Here is a 19,604-nt window from a genome sequence, read left to right as displayed (position 1 = left end):
ATGTTTCAAAGCCTGTTTAGCCAGATGATCTAAAACAAATATTTCAGTTTTTCTTTATGTAACTGAAGATCAACTGAAGGCATAGGGAAAAGCCAAGGACGGCCACAGTAGGAGCGATATTGATGTCAATTAGACCCATATCCTGAGCCTCCTTATTGGCATTCCATCCAAAGCTTGTTGTTTTTTTATACTCGTATTCCCAACAGTCCTTAAAGACTTTTTAAACTGGATGACCGTCCAAATGTCCTTTTACGCTAATCCAGTATCTCATCTTTAATTTGAGCCTTCAATGTTCCTGAGGCATTTCACCCATCTCTGCTTGTACTGCTGTTGTTGGAGATGATCTCATTGCTCCACAACATATTCTCAAAGCTTGTGACTGAATAATCAAAATTTTCGAAAGCTGCGTTTTAGATGCAGAGCTGGACACCATGCTGCCATAATCAATGGCTGCTCTTATCAGTGCACAATATATACTTTTAAGAGAATGACGACAAGCTCCCCACTCAACCCCAGCCATGCACCTCATTACATTAATTGCTTTTTTACACTTATCTATTAACTTTTGAATATGCATTCTAAAATGTAATTTTGAATCCATCCATATTCCCAAAATTCTAACTGACACTTGTTCCAATTTCTGTCCATACATTTTAATATTCTGTTGGGTATATTCTTCTTTTTGCAAAACAGCTTACTTGAGTTTTTGCCACTGACAAAAGAAACCCCCATTCACTAGCCCAACACTCTACTTTTTTAACAGCAGATTGTATACACTTCTTCACATGTTCCACATTGTGCCCTCTTTTCCACAGAGCCCCATCATCTGTATATAAAGTTCTCCCTATACCTATGTCTATCTTTGTGAAAACGTTGTTATACATTAAATTAAACCGAATAGGACTGCTAACACTTCCTTGAGGCATTCCATTCTTTACTGTATAAACCTGAAATAATGCAGAACCTACTCTCACTTGCATGGTTCTCTTAAACCGAAAATTCTTGATCCAGTTATACATTTTTCCTCTAATTTCCATTTCCTCTACCTTGATTAGAAGTCCCTCTTTCCACATCATTCATATGCTTTCTCAACATCGAAGAGTATTCCTATCAACACTTCCTTATTTACTTGAGCCTTTCTTATTTCAGCTTCCAAGCATAATACAGAGTCCATTGTGTTTCGTCCTTTCCAGAATCCACTTTGATATGAAGAGAAAACTAGAAAGCACTTTAGTTGGGGGCAGCCATGGTTACAAATACAAATTCTCCAGCTAAGCTTTCAGATACCAGTGTCAAGTCCAACATTGAATAATTTCCCTGAGACAAATCAATTCTCATAAAACCTCCATCATTCATGTATACTAATCCTTCCCAATCTAGCATTTCTTCAATGATCCTTCCATTAAAATCAGTGCTTGTACTCCCCCATAATGTACTGTGTGCATTAAAATAATCACACTATACTATTTTATGACTTCCTTTTCCCTCAAATATTTTCTAGTATTTAGAACTTTCAAAAGAAAAGGACTTTTGCTTGGTTGGATCCTCATCCTCAGACATGACACTGAAACTTAATAGACAACACAACTCTTACTTTTAGAAGTACAGTGCCAGATTCACGCTACAGAATCACTATTCTGTGACTTTTGTGTGTGGACACCTTCAGAAATTGAAAGAATATGCCCAGATGCCAATTTTGGAACACATTACGAAGGCAACAGGTATTTTTCAGGTACGCAGTGTTGCCAGAGTTACTGGCAAAATGGTTTACACGAAATGCAGTGCTGCATGATGACCACAACTATGCCAATTTGACCAATGTTTAATAACTAAAATAGTCCAAACTGTTGAAAAACAAAATGTTAGCAGGCCTTATCTTGCAGAGTACCGCTTTTATTTATCAAGCATACAATTTTTTTTTTACAAATGTCATTCAGTTTTCATCCGAGTACCACAGAGATGTGCCAGTCACTTAGTTTTATTTATAAATGCCTGTCAGCCAAAAATGCAAATATACTACATTACTGTGAAATACTATCATATTTGTAATCATATCATTACAAAATAAATATTTACTAAATGTAGTTTATTCTGTTGTCTGTTATTAATGACAATCACAATTAAACTTTTTAGACCTAACATGTTTTTAGTATCAGTGTTTTTAGTATCAAGTTATGTCAGTTATAAATAACACTTTATATGAACACTCACTCTATCAATTTGAAGGCACTATGTTACCACAAAGATTACAGAGCACAACATGTTATCATGATCTTATCTATAAGGCTGTCCTCCACTTTGCCATTTTGTTGAACTCTAATGAGGCATACAGGTAGAGTTGAGCCCAGAACTGTGTATTTCTGCCTCAACATTCCAATTACTCTTTCAACATGTATTCGCACACATGAAATTTCTTGAGCTGATTCAATGTCTCAGAGGAGATGCTTCCTTGTGGGGTGATTGAAGTAAGAAACTTTATAGTGTTGTGTTGTTTGTAGTTGCTCCATGTTTGAGCTCAAGTTTTGAGATCTGAAGGACGCTCAATATGCTTACGCAGTTCTTAAAAAAATGTCCGAAAACTCATTGGTAAGCTGCGTGTTAAGTCTTCTCTTTCTGGCCACAGTATTAGGGGATGAAGCCTGCTTGCCATGACATTTATCCAACGTCGAAAAATTCTTGATACAGTTGACTGATGAATCCAAAAGAGGTGGCCCAAAATGAGGACGACGAGCATGCAGATGAGCTTCCCTGAGACGGTTTCTGACAGTTTGTGCAGAAATTCTTTGGCTATGCAAACCGATTGTTGCAGCAGCTGTCCGGGTGGCTGATCTCAGACGATCTTGGAGGTGAAGATGCTGGATGTGGAGGTCCTGGGCTGGTGTGGCTACACGTGGTCTGCGGTTGTGAGGCCGGTTGGAAATTAACATTTAATTCATGGGCAACAGCTCTGGTGAACATTCCTGCAGTCAGTATGCCAATTGCACGCTCCCTCAAAACTTGCGACATCTGTGACATTGTGCTGTGTGATAAAACTGCACATTTTAGAGTGGCCTTTTATTGTGGCCAGCCTAAGGCACACCTGTGCAATAATCATGCTGTCTAATCAGCATCTTGATATGCCACACCTGTAAGGTGGATGGAGTATCTCGGCAAAGGAGAAGTGCTCACTAACACCGATTTAGACAGATTTTTGAACAATATTTGAGAGAAATAGGCCTTTTGTGTACATAGAAAAAGTCTTAGATCTTTGAGTTCAGCTCATGAAAAATGGGGGCAAAAACAAAAGTGTTGCATTTATACTATCATGAATGTAAATTGGGTAGTCCGGTGAAATATTTAATTTCGCTGTCATCAAACTGGGAAGGGTCAAGGGTACGATGATTTAACTCGGATTCTAATTTGTGAACTTTATCCCTCAGTGATTAACATTCAGTGTTTAAAAGCTTAATCTGATCTTGTAAAGAGGTAACATCAATGTGTGTCGTCTCTGTCTGGACCTCAGTGCCTTGGACCTCAACAGTCTGTACCTGGGTAAAAGACAAAAAAGGGGTTTCAAGCACCAAACTATGTGTAACACAGCTTTGAATTGTTGTTTTTGTTTTTCAGTACATTAAAATGTGTCCTGTTTAATACAATTTTTTTTTTTAATTCTAAGCAAAAAAATAAATCACATTTTTACCACGATTTATAGAAGACACCCACTAAAATGTCATTCAATGTCATCTTGCCAGGCATATTTACAAATATAATAATTTTATAAGATATTAAAAGACTAATTACTTTCATCCCAAATACTGATCACTTGTAATTGTAAATTTTTAAACTTTGCCACTATCCTAGGTTTTACCCATTTGTCAGAAAGTAATTTTTTAAATATTTAAAACACAATCAAATTAAGTATGACCACTTATCCTTTTACAGATTTTAATAAACACAACGAATAAGTACGTTGTTTCATTTTACATAAATATAACACTGAATGACAGTGGAACATTTTTTCACCCACATTTTATTTTCCCAAACCTGATTTAAAACATTAAAGTAGACACTTTACTTGCATTCAATGTGCTTTCTATGTACTTAAAATAACTTCTATAAGTTTATTAATACAAATTTCCTCATGCGGACACCAAAATGTATTTCACCCACCTCTGCCTCTGATGCAAAAGTCTGTTGCAGATCCAGAAGAGCTGTGGCAGCTATCTCTCTGCTTGTGTTGGAAAGTCTTTTCTCAAAAACATCTTGAGATCATACATACCTTGCCAGGTTGGTGACAGCCTGAGTACGATCACTGTTGGAGGTGAAACAGAATAAACTTGGCACATAAGTCAGGCTTCCTAAAAAAAAAAATAATAATAAAAAAGAATTAATAGTAATATTTTTATTTTTACACAGGAAATACACAGTTACAGCATCCCTACAAAATTTGACATACCTGGAGGGGGTACCATTCATTCAGTCACCCATAATGATGGTAACAACAAGCAAAGTGTATTTATTTATTTATTTGTATATTCATTTGTATATCACATTTAAAACAACTGGAGTTAGCCAAAGTGATTTCCAAAACAATGTTCTAACAGCAAAGTTTCAATGTCTCGTAGAAACTTTTTAAGTTATCAGGGTAACTGTTAGCATCAGGCAGATGATGTAGACTTCAGTAGTGGTATAAACAATCTACTTATGAGCTACTTTGTGCCTATATCAATTTAATTTTTAAACACGAGCATGTCTATCTATGCTTTGTGTAGCACTACTTGTAAGAAAAACTGTTTGTATTAAGACTATCCATCCCGCCTTTGTAGAACTCAAGACTCATAATGGATGTTTTTTTTTTTTTTCATGAAGGCTGACTGACAAAACTTTGCAGTCACATAATATGGAGTATTTGCTTAACCATATATCATAGGCTATTATTCTTTTAGCCTAAAATTCAACATACCTGACACAAAGTGCCCACATGAAAAAATACTCTAGTAAATTTATAGTAATACTATAGTGTTTTTGAACCATACTATAGTAAAGTGTATTGTACTGTATATAGTATAGTATTCACAACACTTTGTTAATGAATGCTACAGTGTTCTGTTGTATTAACTATAGTGAACTAATAAACTGTAATAAATACTGCAGTACACTTTAGTTTTTACAACAGTAAACTGGAGTGTATTGCAGTATAAAATATAGATGTAGAAAACTTCTACTGTAGCCTACTGGGTAAAGTAATTTGTTTATATTACCACAGCAGCTTCAGAATTACCACAACAAATTAATTCAAGTCCTTTAGTATGGTTCAAAAACACTATAGCAGCATTTATTATAAATTACTAAACCCACGTTTCGTTGCCTGGATACCAGTTTTTTTGTTTTTCTTCTGTGAAGTGCAGCGATCTATTTACTTATCCTTTCGATGTTTTTTTGGCAGTCTGTAAAACGATAGCTCCGAATTCCTGTTGAATCTGTCAGCACAGTCTACCGCACAACAACTTTGCCCATTTTAGACGTGTTTTCACGGATTTCATTCAGTGGGCGGAGCCACGCTCACTCCAGCTGACGGTGACGTGCGAGGAAGTGGAGATGCGTCGCCCATCTCTTTTACAGTCTATGGTTTCAGCTGAAGAAAGGTTTGTGGTTTTAACATTTTACAATGTTTACATTGATACAATTTGTTCAGTATACTTTATAGTGTCTGCAATCGATGTAAAGTTCATTAATTATTATTGAATGTAACATTTTAACACTTTATATAACAGTAATGGGATGTTATTTTGTGTAAATAAAGCGCATTCAAACATCACTATCAGAAACGGTGCGTCTCGTATCGCTATCGCTCCCTGAACAGTAAATCGGTTCATCCTAAACACGAATTCAGTCGCTGGCAAGTAGTGATAAAGAATTGGAGCTTTTCGGTTCTCCGAGTCATCTGAAATGATTCACTGTTTTGAATCGCCGCACGCTGCCGTGACCTGCTGCTCAAAACAGTGTAATAATGACATTTACAAATCAACTGCAAACGTTTTCGTGAAAGTGGAATTTATTAAATATAACCTACAAATTAGTAAATACCAAATATGAAGCTTAATACAAATATGAACCTTCCATACCATATGTGTCCCTTTGAGTACTAATTTTGCTTGTTTCTTCCTCTCATCAGGTTATTTAAGGCCATTACTCTGACTGACTCCCTTACCAGTGTGCTGACTTGACTACTGAACTAGGGAGCTAGTTGAGACGCAACTATAGATTTAGTTTGGATTTATTTTTCTTTCTATTAATTATTCTCTTAAAAGGTGTCCAAATTCACAGAAAAACTTAATTTGTGAAGCAGCTGAGATTGACGTGACACTATTATAAAGATGGCGTTTATTAAAGAGGAGAGTGACGACATGAAGATTGAAGAAACATTCATAGTCAAACATGAAGATACTGAGGAACAAATAAACGTGGTGTTTATTAAAGAGGAGAGTGAAGATATGAAGATTGAAGAAACATTCAGAGTCAAACATGAAGATACTGAGGAACAAACAAACATGGTGTTTATTAAAGAGGAGAATGAAGACATGAAGATTGAAGAAGCATTCAGAGTCAAACATGAAGGTACTGAGGAACAAATAAACATGGTGTTTATTAAAGAGGAGAGTGAAGACATGCAGATTGAAGAAACATTCAGAGTCAAACATGAAGACACTGAAGAACAAACAGGTTGGTTTTCATTCTGACAGCTGAACTCACTCATGTGATCCTTATGAAAATGTGCAAAAATGGATGACCCACACACAAGTACTGTCCCACTTTACTTGACAACTTAACATAAATTGTAAGAATGTGACAAATACTGATGAATAACAGTGTAAAATAAGGCTATAGTCCTAAAGTAGTTTTTTTAATAAAATAAAGTTAGTAAGTTGGTATAAGCCACCAGTGTCAGAGCCTCCCAAACCAAAGACATTAAAATAAACATAAACACAGCTTTTTGTGTCTCAATCAGCCATTTTGTCATAAACACCGCGCCTGATAATCATAACATATAGGCCTACTTATTGATTTTTGTGAACGAATATGGCATGTTCTACCTGTTGCTTTGATCTGATGGTGAGCGACTAACAGGAGATGGTGATTATCATCAGGGCTCGAATTGAGGGGGGATGGCATCCCCCTGGTGGAAAAAAATGACAAAAAGCATCCCCTCTGTAAAACCACCATCCCCTTTGGATTATTAATTTTGTGTATTACGTAAAATTTATCATGCACATGAAATGTTAAAATTCTCTACTTATGATCATTTATGAACTATGTAAGCAATTTCGTCATTTTTCGCGCAAAATGGTTCAAGCAACTTTTGAAGTTCTTTTAAAAGAAGACAACAGAAGCTATGATTTTTATCCTTGATTAGAATTTAACCCTTAAAAACCTAAGGGTAAAATAGGTCATTTTCACACATTTTGTTTATTTGACTGTAAAATTCTAACAGAATGTGCTATTATCAAGTGCAAGGTGTCAGAAAACAAATGGCTTTCCAAAAAGTACAGTTTTTGACCATTAATCTTGTGTTTTGAGTTTGTAAACAGAATTTAAATAGACAAAAATAAAAAAACCGGAATATATATATTTTTTTTTATTTAGAAAAAAAAGAGAAAAATCATGATGGAAATAATCCAACACTTCTTACTTCAAAATTCAACTATAATACATATATACAAGTATTTTTGGGACACTGGGTTGCACAGTTTTCATTCAGGAGGCTTTTTTGTTCATACACGCACACATTTACCCATGCATGTACATGCATACAACCATTCATTTACATGCGCGGACTCATTATATCGACGCACATACCACATGTGAAAAAGTCTCACTCAGCCTGCTCCCAAAGTCTCATCAAAAATCATCCTAATCGACTCTTATGCTGTTTACTCCTCCTTGACCATGTTTTTGTTCATTTTGTTTATTATTTTATGCAATAACAAACTCTGCGCTCCCTATCTCTCCATTCAAATTCTCCCTTCTCGCTCTCCCAGAAATCTGCCGTCATTTGTTGACGGAGCGCAAGAAATTACCGTAATAAGCCATATATTGCCGAAAAGCGCATGTTGTCTGCTATCAGGAGCAATTTGAATTATTTTGATAGTCCAAACGGTAGAAGAGTTATGGTAACATGAATACAGCTTGGTCTGATGTGTCGGCGCCGACACAGCCGGTTTTAAAGGGTTGAAGGTCCCATGACATGCTGCTTTTTGGATGCTTTTATATCGGCCTAAGTGGTCCCTAGTACTGTATCTGAAGTCTCTTTCCCGAAATTCAGCCTTGGTGCAGAATTTCAGCCACTACGAGCCAGTCCCACAATGAGCTTTCCTTAGGACGTGCCATTTCTGTGTCTGTAGATTTAAATGCTAATGAGGAGGAGAGAGGCGGGGCAAGGTGGAGGGTGGGTGTGTGGCCTTAACCAGCTTGTGCTACCATGCGCTAATGTTGACAGTGGATGTATCGCAATGGCTCGTAGACACACAGCTTTTCAGTTTGACCCAGAATCTGATCCGGATGGATTAGCACCGGATGAAGAAGTTGCAACTCAGCAGCTACAGCAGGACCTTTCTGAATGGTTAGTTTAAAATATTGTGTCTGAATACGGTACTTTAGTTGGTTTGTTTATGTATGCTGTTACAGTTATTATCATGTAGCTAATGCTAGCCATAGTCTCGGATGAAGGAACTAAAAAAAATACTTCGGTGTTCATTTGTACATCCAAACACTCGTTTGCAAGCCATGATGTCTCTCGAGGAAAAACAAAATATTGCGCTCGCCTCGCACGGTAGTAGCTCATTTTCTCATGGGCGGGCAAAGAAGAGAAAGGGGAGGTAACCTTTCCCCATATGACGACATAAAGGGAAGATTCCAGATTGGGCCATCTGAGCTTTCATTTTCCCAAAGGCGAAGCAGGATACCCAGGGCTCGGTTTACACCTATCGCCATTTCTAGCCACTGGGGGACCATAGGCATGCTAGGGGAACTCATATTAATGTTAAAAAACCTCATAAAGTGACATTTTCATGCCATGGGACCTTTAAAGACATTCTCTTGACATAATGTATGTGTGACTGTGAGGGACTGAGAGATGATAGGACAGCTGACATTATCCAACTTTGAGAAAGAAAAAAAAAAACACGTCTTGAAAAACACGTCTGTCCAAAAGCATTCACTGTGCGATGAAGTCCATTAGAATACAGTTAGAATGCCCTTATGATTCCAGCAATGAAACAAAAAATACCCATGCATGAGTTTTTAAGTTTTTTTATGCCATGGTCTGTCTGAATACTCGATTCTGATTGGCTGGCAGGTGTTGATTAAATTCGTTTAACTGCACAGGTAGTTTCAGGTCAGTTTAATCACGTTCTATATTAATGCGCTTCCTATAAACATTGGTAACCATAGTAACATACAGTTACAGTTGAATAGTAATAGACGAAAATAACTCTCATTAATAAATTTAAATTTTTCTTCAAATATAAAGTGAGTTTGCTCTTCCTGTACAGTAGGCTATTTTCTTTGTCCACGTCTGTTAATTTTGGTCCTCGCTTGTGAGAGATAAACCTACAAGCTTTTTTGACGGAAACGGCAGTGGAGCTTTTATTTTGGCAGAAAACGCTCTGGTTACTAACGTAACGTTGGTTCCCTGAGATAAGGGAATGAGCGCTGCATGAAAATGCATATGGGAAAACTCCTGTTTTACTCCGTACTGAAGCCTGATTTGTTCACGTTTGTGTAGCTACACAAACTAATGGCACTTTAGCTCGTCAGAAAGGGTGGAGCCGACCACTATATAGGTTGGCTCGGAGCGCCATTCATCAGATCATTCGACTGAAGCGACAGTCATCGACTTGCATGCAGCTTATAGCGCGGTAAGTGACGCAATGCTCATTCTCTTATCTCAGGGAACTGAGGCTGCATAAATAACCGGAGCATTCCTTTTCAAACGGACTTTCCCATTGTGTGAAAACGCATATGGGGAACTCATCCAATCATGAGCAGATACAGAATAACCTGCTCTGCGAGCCCAGTTTTGGAGCGCTACTAATACCCCTAAGAACTAGTAGCTGAGAAGCACGAATATAACCAGCTTTGCCTAAATGGGGAAGAATGGTAATTTAAACCAAAAGAACTTGCGCATGCAGGGCAGGGATGTCTATTGTAAAATCTGGCAAATGTGGACTGTGACGACCAGCCAGCAACTGCACAAATCTCACCAATAGTAATTCCACTGGACCATGCCCAGGAGGAGGCCATTCCCCTCATTGAATAGGCCCTCACCTCACACCTATAGGGCATTGTAAGTCTTCTGAGGCATGAGCCAAGGCTATTGCATCTACGATCCAGCGAGAAAGTTGCTGCTTTGTGGCAAACAGTCCTTTATGGCGACCTCCAAAGCAAACAAAAAGCTGCTCTGACTGTCTAAACAGGCTAGAGCGCTCTAGATATATCCTCAGAGCCCTCACCCGTCAGAGCAAGTTTGGACCCTGCTCACCATCTGTTCTGGGTAGCACCAATAGGGAGATCAACTGAGCTCTGGACGGAGTTGAGAGCACATAGGGACATAACCATTTACATTTATGCATTTAGCAGACGCTTTTATCCAAAGCAACTTACATTGCATTCAAGTTACAGTTTTTACATTTTGTCAGCTCTTGCTTTCCCTGGGAATCGAACCCATGATCTTGGCGTTGCTAGCGCCATGCTCTACTATTTGAGCTACAGGAAAGCCCATGTCTTGGTTTTAAAATTACTTTACAGCATTAGGTCCCAATTCAAGACACGAGGCGCTGATTGACAGCGCTTCCAAGTCACCCACTCGCTTAACCGACGCCAAAGCTAGAATGAGGGCCATTTTAAGTGATAAGGACTGCCGAACAGAGCGGCTCGAAGGGGGGCCCTCTTAGGGCCTGCAGGACTATAGACCCAAGACTACAAGTCCCAAGACGGCACAGTCTGAGGGTAAGGAGGATTAAGCCTCCGTGCGCCCTTCAAGAACTTAACGATCAGGTCGTTTTTGCAGATTGACTGGCCAGCTTCGAGAGAATGGTCTGCTGCTATAGCTGCCACATACACTTTGAGCGTGGAAGGGGTGCGCCCCTTATCCAGCAGCTCCTGCAAAAAGGTTAGCACGTGAGACACGTCACATTATATCGGGTCCAAACTTTGTGCAGAGCACCAGTTAAGGAGGACCGACCATTTTGGGCTGTAAAAGCGTCTTGTAGACGGCGCTCTCACCTCTAAAATGGTATTGCTGACTCTTGCTGGGAGCTGATTAAGCTCCTGTCAAGGCACCATACATGAAGGCTCCACAGCTCCGGCCGGGGATGCCAAATCATGCCTTTCACCTGCGAGAGAAGGTCACTCCTCAGCGAATGGGCCATGGGGCTGCTGCTGAGAGCTGCACTAGCTCTGGGAATATTGGCCTTATATTGACCTGAGGAATCAGGGTGACCGGGGGAAATGCGTATAGGCGAGCACTGGGCCAGTCATGGGCCAGAGTATCTCACTGTATCGAGAAGTATTTTGGGCAGTGATAGTTGTCTTCTAAGGCGAAGAGGTCGAACTCTGCCTTCCTGAAGACTGACCAGATCTTTCGAACCATTTGAGGATGTAGCATTCACTTACCTGGGGCTACCTTGCCTCTGGACAGCATGTCTGCATGACATGTGAACCGCCCTTAACGAGAGGAGTTCTTTCTGTGCCCAAAAGAAGAGGTGACGAGCCATCCTGTAAATAGTGCGTGACCTGAGACCGCCTTGGTGATTGATATAGGCCACCACCGTCATGCTGTCTGACTGTGGTGCCCCTTTAAGGCCAGTAGGAAGGTCTTCAGGGCTAAGAAAACCACCAACATCTCTAGGCAGTTGATATGCAGGTGTTGCTCTGGGGCTGACCAGGAGCCAAACCCCGAATTGCCCTTCAACGTGGCGCCCCAACCCAAGTTGGAAGTGTCCATTGTGACTACCTTCCTTCTGGAGGTCCGCCCTAACCTCATTCCTATTTGAAACAGGTGAGAGGTCGTCCAGGGAACCACAGCTCTGACACAGCGATGGTCTATCCTGACACGAAGCCGTCCCAGGCGTGGGGTGGAACACAAGCTTTGAGCCAAAATTGAAGTGGAGGCAGGCCCGTATAGAGCAGGCCCAGAGTTATCGCAGAGGCGGCGGCCGCCATGAGACCAAACAACCTCTGAAAACCCCTCAAGGGATGTGTCCCTAAAGTCTCTTCTGCAGGTTGATCTTCAACCCGAGGCGCTCTAAGTGGCTGAGCAACAGTGTTCTGTGAGCGACCAATTCCCGTTCTGATCTGGCTAGAATCAGCCAATCATCGAGGTAGTTCAATATGCAGATTCCCATCTGTCTCAGAGAGACAGTCTCTGTCTATGCACTTAGCAAAAGTGTGCGGGCCAGCAGGGCCGTTTCTTGCCATTTTGACACCCTAGGTGAAATGGTGAAATCCCTATATATATATATATATATATATATATATATATTAGGGGTGGCACAGTACGTGTACCGAACCGTACGGTTCACGGGCAAATGGAAGTGCTCATCCCTATCCCCTTGGAGTGGGGACTTTGGAGTGAACGGGGCACGTGCGAGCCATTATTTAGTTGTTTGAAATGCACTAGGCAAAGGGAGCGATCTAATTTCCTTATAATCTTCAGCTGGGATGTTCCCGTGACAACGCAGCACGGTGTGCGTCAGTAGATATCGCTGTTTGAATGTCATATGTCTTTTTATTGTTGTTAGCATAACTGTTGCAAACGAATATACATTTTATATTTTAAAACGTATTTCAAGTTTTTTGCTATATAATATATAAAAACTAATATGTATACAACTTCTTCAAATATAAAATATTTTTTTTATGCCGGTGTCTGTCAGCAAATCTGCTGTGCTGTGTGCCATGCTGCGTTGTCACGGGAACATCCCAGCTGAAGATTATGAAGAAATTAGATCGCTCCCTTTGCTAAGTGCATTTCAAACGACTAAATAATGACTCGCACGTGCCCCGTTCACTCCAAAATCCCCACTTCAAGGGGATAGGGATGATCACTTCCATTTGGAATTTGCCCCGTGAACCATACACACACACACACACACACACACATATATATATATATATATATATATATATATACACATACACACACACTCAATTTCTTTTCAGACATCAGTTTCTTCTCGTGCAAATTGGTTGTCATAGTAATGACACTAATTTGTGGAGATTCAGTGCATTGTGAGTTCCACAAATATGAACGCATTATTTGTAAATTGACTGTAAAGTAAAAAAAATTGCACAATTTGTTATCTGTATTACCATTATAGCCATATACCTGTATAGCTAGTAAATCAATCATAACATCAAACATAAATTAATTTTATTACATTTGGATTTGGATACACGTTTAGATATTATCAGTAGCTACTTTTTGTCTTTATCTGTTTTTTGTTCAATTGTTTTGTTGTTGTTGTGTCAGTTATTGCATTATTATTTCAGTCAAACCTATAAAACCCTTTGTTACCGCAAACTACATATAAAAACCTGATCAGTGGCATAAAAGTAATCAGAATGCAGCTACTTGTTCCTTTGTTACTCAGTGACACATGAACTTCCCCTTTAACCCTCTGGGGTCTGAGGGTGTTTTGGGGCCCCGGAGAAGTTTTGACATGCCCTGACATTTGTGCTTTTTTCAGTTGCTTATAAACATTTTAATGGCTAAAGTCTAAAAACACTGTATTCAGCACAAACTGGGCTACAATAATATGTGAGCAGCATGTACGTACATGATTGTGTTTTTGAGAAAACAACGTTTATGCGTGGTTAGAAAAAATCTAAAATTTTAAAGTAAATGAAATAAGGCCATAAAACACATACAGAACATTTACTCACAAGACTTTTGAGAACTGGATCTTGTAGCCTAGAATATTTGCTTCAAAATTATCTGAAAATAATGTAACTCACTCATTCAGAGAAAACAATATATTGATTTAAATTTTCTAAGTCACTTTTTGAGTGGAAAGGGTCTATGCGAGAGGGCGTGAACTATCCTGGTTAATGCTGTGACTCACACCTGAGAAGACAAAGGCCCGCATAATGAGCTCCATAATGAACCATTGATTCAGGTGTGTGACTGAGAGGGAATTGCTACAAGAAAGAATGTGAGGAAAAAAGAAATGTGTATACATATAACTATCACATAAAATAACTTGAGATTCACTTGCAAGTGCAGTTAAACAGTTTATTAGGAACAAACAATCAAATAAACAACAGAAGAGTCAAGACATCGTGGGTGCAATATCCAAAATATCCAAAACAGTGGCAGGAAACTGGAACCCAGGAAAACAGGAGACAGCAGAAACTGCATGAGAAACACAAAACAGACATGAGCAACACAATGAACGGACAAAGACAAAGCAAACATGGTGACAATACATACACTACCAGTCAAATTATTTAAACAGTAAGATTTGTAATTTTTTTTTTTTTAAGAAGTGTCTTCAGCTCATTTATTTGATCCAAAGTACAGCAAAAACAGTACATTATATTTATTATAATATATAGGCCTATATATTGTTACTATTCAAAATAAATAAAGCACCCCCTCCCTAAAATTAATAAATAAATTAGTAAGCATGTTGATAATCTTATCAGGAGCAACTATATTATTACATTAGCAATCACCAATATTGCCCACGTGATTTTATAACATAGATGCACACATGCTTTGCATGTATTATCATACAATACAAAAACAACATTTTATAACTGAGAAACTAAATTATTATTGTTAAGCTTATCATAAACATGTTTGAGCAGGTATTTGCAAACAGAGTAGGCTACTTCACAGTAAAGATTGGTCTAAACTTTCTTAGACATTACTTTTATATCATTGTTTATAGAACATATAACTATCCTCACGTCGTGCAACATTTAAATGCAATGAAAGGTTGCCTATCATATTTCAAAATGTTGCACTCGATTTCACACATTTTATTCTGGAGTTATAGTTTGGGAAAAGTTCACCTAGTAAATGCGTTCAACTTTGTCACAACAACACATTATCGAATACCAATAAGAAACATTACTTACTCGGTATAAAATATCTCCTCCTCCGCCGGCTCCAGCTGCAGTCGTGTTCTGTTTTTGAGGTAAACAAAGCTTTTTCCTCTCAGCGCGTTTCTGAAGTAAATATAACTCTTTTTCCCCTCAGCGCGTTTCTAAGGTAAATACAAGGCTTATTCCTCACAGCGTGTTCTTCCAAAACTGAAAAGTATCCGAGATGAACGCGTTGCTGCTTTGTTTACGGTGGTGTGGGCGTTTACATGCCGCGTGTCTCACGTGGAGATTTGTAATAACAATAGCGCGAGCAACGCGTGGGCGTGACCTAATTAGAGATAATGAGACCAGACGGAAAAACTGGACATGTCCTTGGTTTCATACGGATTACTTTATCACAGAATATTTGTTTTCGTTAAGACTTACTTTATTTAACAGTAGACATGTCAAGCTTTCTATAGATATATTTCTCATGTCTCTGTGTGAAGTATTTGCTGAGTTACATTCTCATTTTAGTGACGTGTTTCAAAAAGCAGTTTGCGGAGACGGAGAAGACAGAGAACGCACCCTGTTTGTTTTCTTTATTCTTCAAAAGCACAAAGTTTAGTTGTTATTATGAGTGTATACAAATAAAAGTAGACCCCTTACAGATTCGAATGGTGTATTGCTCTTATCTGTACGATCAAAAATGGCAGAGTAATTCAAGCTCATTTCGGCCTTATCAGGAAAATCTGCCTCAAAACGCGTATACGCGTTTGTCGACCCCAGAGGGTTAAGTGTAATGTCCATGGGCGTGAGTAAGAAACCCTGATGGGTCATGGGTATTGTTGATAAGGGTAGTTGCAGATGGAAAGAAACTGTTTTTGTGGCGTGAGGTCCTGGTCCTGATGGACTGCAGTCTTCTGCTAGATGGAAGTGCTTTAAAAAGTTTCTACTGAGGAGTTACACAGTATAATGGGGGTAGGTGGGGCTGGGTTCTTCCTGAAATTTGTGATCACAAGGACTGGAATTGAGAACCACTGGCTTGGTGGGTAGTATCAAGCATACATGTTGCTGTTTTGAAATGTATTAATGTATGTTGCTTTGTGTCATTAAAATGGAATTAACTTGTATTGGTCTCTTTCTGCTTTAGACCTGATGCCCCTGAAAGAGAAAAGTGAAGAACTACATGAAATGGAAGGCAAAGATCAATATAAGAAACATGAAAATTTTAGTTGCTCACAAACTAAACAGACTTTACAAAAGAGAGCTCAAAAGACAGGAACTAGAAGTAATTTCAGTTGCCAACAATGTGGAAAGAGTTTTAATAAAAAAAGAACCTTTAATATTCACATTAGAATTCACACTGGAGAGAAACCTTATACCTGCTCTCAATGTGGACTAAGCTTCACTCAAAAAGGAACCCTTAACAGGCACATTAGAATTCACACTGAAGAGAAGACTTACACCTGCAAACTGTGTGGAAATAGTTTCATGCAAAAAGGAGACCTTAAAAACCACATGAGAATTCATACTGGAGAGAAGCCTTACACCTGCCAACAGTGTGGAAAGAGTTTCTGTCAAAAAGGAAATCTCAAAGTCCACATGAGTGTTCACTCTAGAGAGAGACATTTTAACTGCCAACTATGTGGAAAAAGTTTCACTAAAAAAGAAAGCCTTGAAATCCATTTGAGAATTCACACTGGTGAGAAACCTTACACCTGCCAACAGTGTGGAAAGAGTTTCTGTCAAAAAGGAAACCTCAAAGTCCACATGAGTATTCACACTAGAGAGAGCGAGTTCAACTGCCAACAATGTGGAAAAAGTTTCACTAAAAAAGAAAGCCTTGAAATCCATTTGAGAATTCACACTGGAGAGAAGCCTTACACCTGTCAACAATGTGGGAAAAGTTTCATTAAAAGAGGAACCCTTAAAATGCACAACAGAATTCACACTGGAGAGAAACCTTTTGTCTGCCCTCAATGTGGCCTAAGTTTTACTCAAAAAGGAACCCTCAACAGCCACATTAGAATTCACACTGGAGAGAAGCCTTACACCTGCAAACTGTGTGGAAATAGTTTCACTCGAAAAGGACGCCTCAAAACCCACATGAGATTTCATACTGCATAGAAGCCTTTTACCTGCCAACAGTGTTTAAAGAGTTTCTGTCAACAAGGAGACCTCAAAGTCCACGAGAAGCCTTACACCTGCCAACAGTGTGGAAAAAGTTTCAGATGCAAAACATCCCAGTCTTTCAGCTGCCAATAATGTGTAAAACGTTTCACTAAAAAGGGAAACCTTGAAGCCCACAGTTCTCAATAGAGAAAAGCCTTTCATATGCCCTAAGAGTGGAAAGAGTTTCTCTCAACAAGGAAACCTCAAAGTCCACATGAGTGTTCACACTTGAGAAGCCTTACACCTGCCAACAGTGTGGAAAAAGTTTCACATGCAAAACATCCCTTAATAATGTAGCGTATCGGAGCAAATAAGACAATTTAAGATTCAATCAGATTGGTGTTAAAACAACCCAAAGAGCCAAATTCCACAAAGAGGCCCAGGATAACAAGACAACATCAAAACATCAAATTATACTCTGCAAGAGTGGGAAAATTCTGACCATGTGACTGATAAGGTAGCAAGATAGCAACACCCCGAGCTAAGACATTGTCTAACTGGTCAAGACACCATTTGGGATGTGTCCAACAGCCCAGTTTAAAAACTCAGAACACCAACAAAATTAGCTTTTGCCACCACAGCTCTTCGCCATCACATTTTGCCACCGGTTTTTTTTTTTTTTTTTAGCGCTTTGAGCGTGCTCAGGCTTACATGCCAGCTGCTCCATACATCATGAGGAGAAAATCCATCTAGTCTCATCACATTCTTATTTTTACTTCCATTTATTTTATTTTCCGTTGAGTGTTTCGTATTCTGAGTTAAGTTTTGCCGCAAAGTCCAACTCCTACTGTGCCAGCCTCAAAACTTCAACCAGCCACTGACTACGTTTACATGGACATCAGTAATCTAATTATTTACCTTATTCTGAATAAGACAATATTATGATTAAGATGTTTACATGAGTTGCTTTTAGAATAATCATTTCATGTTCCCCTTTTTTACATCTTACAGTACATTGATCGATTAATGGCATGCGTCATTACATCACCATGCGACGCCATCCGACGTCCCTTCCATTTCACGTATAAACATATAGTTTGTCTTCGTGATGATGCCATATACAGTTTTGGGGGTTTAATTTTTCATTTTATAAAAGCTTCAAGTGCAGTTAATTATTTGTACGTGCATACAGACAACGGCGGTGTTGAAGCTCTTTTATTTGCCGTCAAACGGTTGACCACTGCCATGTGTGTATCCTGTTGCAAAATGTAGAGAAAAGTCCTACACGACGGTAAATACTAAAATAGGAATACTCCACGTCTTAATTCGATTTGTGTTTACTTCAATTATAACTTTAGCCAGATTAAGGTAATCAAAAATATCTGTTCACATGATAGATTCTTAATCAGAGTATTGTCTTAATCGTATTAAAATCGGAGTATTGTTGTCCATGTAAATGTAGTCACCATTCGTCAGCCAATGCCCAAGACATCACTCCGAACAACTACTAAACCTCCAGCCAATCAGCAGCCAATGCAAATATCTCCGGATTTTAGCTGAACTGGTGCATTTAATATAAAGTTTAAAAGCCTCATTGAGGAACTCAATGCGAGGGTTAATTAAGTGATTGATGGTTGTTCAGGTCTAAGCAATTGCACATATTGCTATAAACTTGGGATTTCACATTTTCACTCTCTTAAACTAATTCTTTCCTCACTTTCTCTCTTCCTGAAACTTGTGTGAATGTGTGGGAGTGTGTGTTTGTGTTAGATTAGTTTCTATGTCTTACTTAGATTTATCCAATAAAGTATTATTTATATTGAAAAGAGAAGTATCTTGTGTTTTGTGCCTACAAGTTAATGTCTTAAACTGCCGATCTTGTTACTGTGCTAATTAAAAGTGTTTCCACTATATTTTGGATTTTAATATCCAGTGCAAAGTTGATGTTATATGTCCAAATTTCCTATTAAATAAAAAATAATTCCCTTTGAGTTAAATTGACCTGTTTCCCTTACAATAACCACACAAGGAGCCAATAACCACACCCTCTTCGACATTTGCATCAATGAATTGGCTAATACACTAGAGCACTCTCCTACTCAAGGTCTCAGTCTACATGACACAGAAATTAAGTGCCTCCTCTATGCAGACGACCTGGTTCTCTTGTCACCTACTAAAGAGGGACTTCAGGACAGCCTGAATCTGCTGGAGGATTACAGGTGCATCTCAATAAATTAGAATGTCGTGGAAAAGTTCATTTATTTCAGTAATTCAACTCAAATTGTGAAACTAGTGTATTAAATAAATTCAGTGCACACAGACTGAAGTAGTTTAAGTCTTTGGTTCTTTTAATTGTGAAGATTTTGGCTACATTTAACAAAAACCCACCAATCTTAACAAATTAGAATACTTCATAAGAC

The 19,604-nt window shown here is 38.7% G+C and overlaps 1 protein-coding gene and 1 non-coding gene across 2 annotated transcripts; one reads left to right on the top strand and one right to left on the bottom strand.

Moving 5' to 3' along the window:
• The first annotated feature begins 5,340 nt into the window (after positions 1 to 5,340).
• Positions 5,341 to 19,590, top strand: LOC131539388 (gastrula zinc finger protein XlCGF57.1-like). Its single transcript, XM_058773959.1, has 3 exons — positions 5,341 to 5,624; positions 6,155 to 6,702; positions 16,223 to 19,590. The coding sequence occupies exons 2-3, from the start codon at positions 6,357 to 6,359 to the stop codon at positions 17,197 to 17,199; spliced, it is 1,323 nt and encodes a 440-aa protein (XP_058629942.1). The 5' UTR covers positions 5,341 to 5,624; positions 6,155 to 6,356; the 3' UTR covers positions 17,200 to 19,590.
• On the bottom strand, positions 10,681 to 10,755 carry trnaa-agc (transfer RNA alanine (anticodon AGC)). Its single transcript has one exon. It is a non-coding gene; the product is annotated as a tRNA-Ala (tRNA).
• Positions 19,591 to 19,604: the final 14 nt, after the last annotated feature.

The sequence above is a fragment of the Onychostoma macrolepis genome, chromosome 04 (assembly GCF_012432095.1).
Source record: "Onychostoma macrolepis isolate SWU-2019 chromosome 04, ASM1243209v1, whole genome shotgun sequence".
Lineage (NCBI taxonomy): Eukaryota > Metazoa > Chordata > Actinopteri > Cypriniformes > Cyprinidae > Onychostoma > Onychostoma macrolepis.
This window is presented reverse-complemented; position numbering and strand designations above follow the sequence as displayed.

Bases quoted from the DNA above. Each gene is read 5' to 3' on its own strand.
- LOC131539388 (XM_058773959.1), top strand. From the start codon at position 6,357: ATGGCGTTTATTAAAGAGGAGAGTGACGACATGAAGATTGAAGAAACA. The intron at 6,703-16,222 runs GTTGGTTTTCAT...TTTCTGCTTTAG, and splicing joins AGACACTGAAGAACAAACAG to ACCTGATGCCCCTGAAAGAG.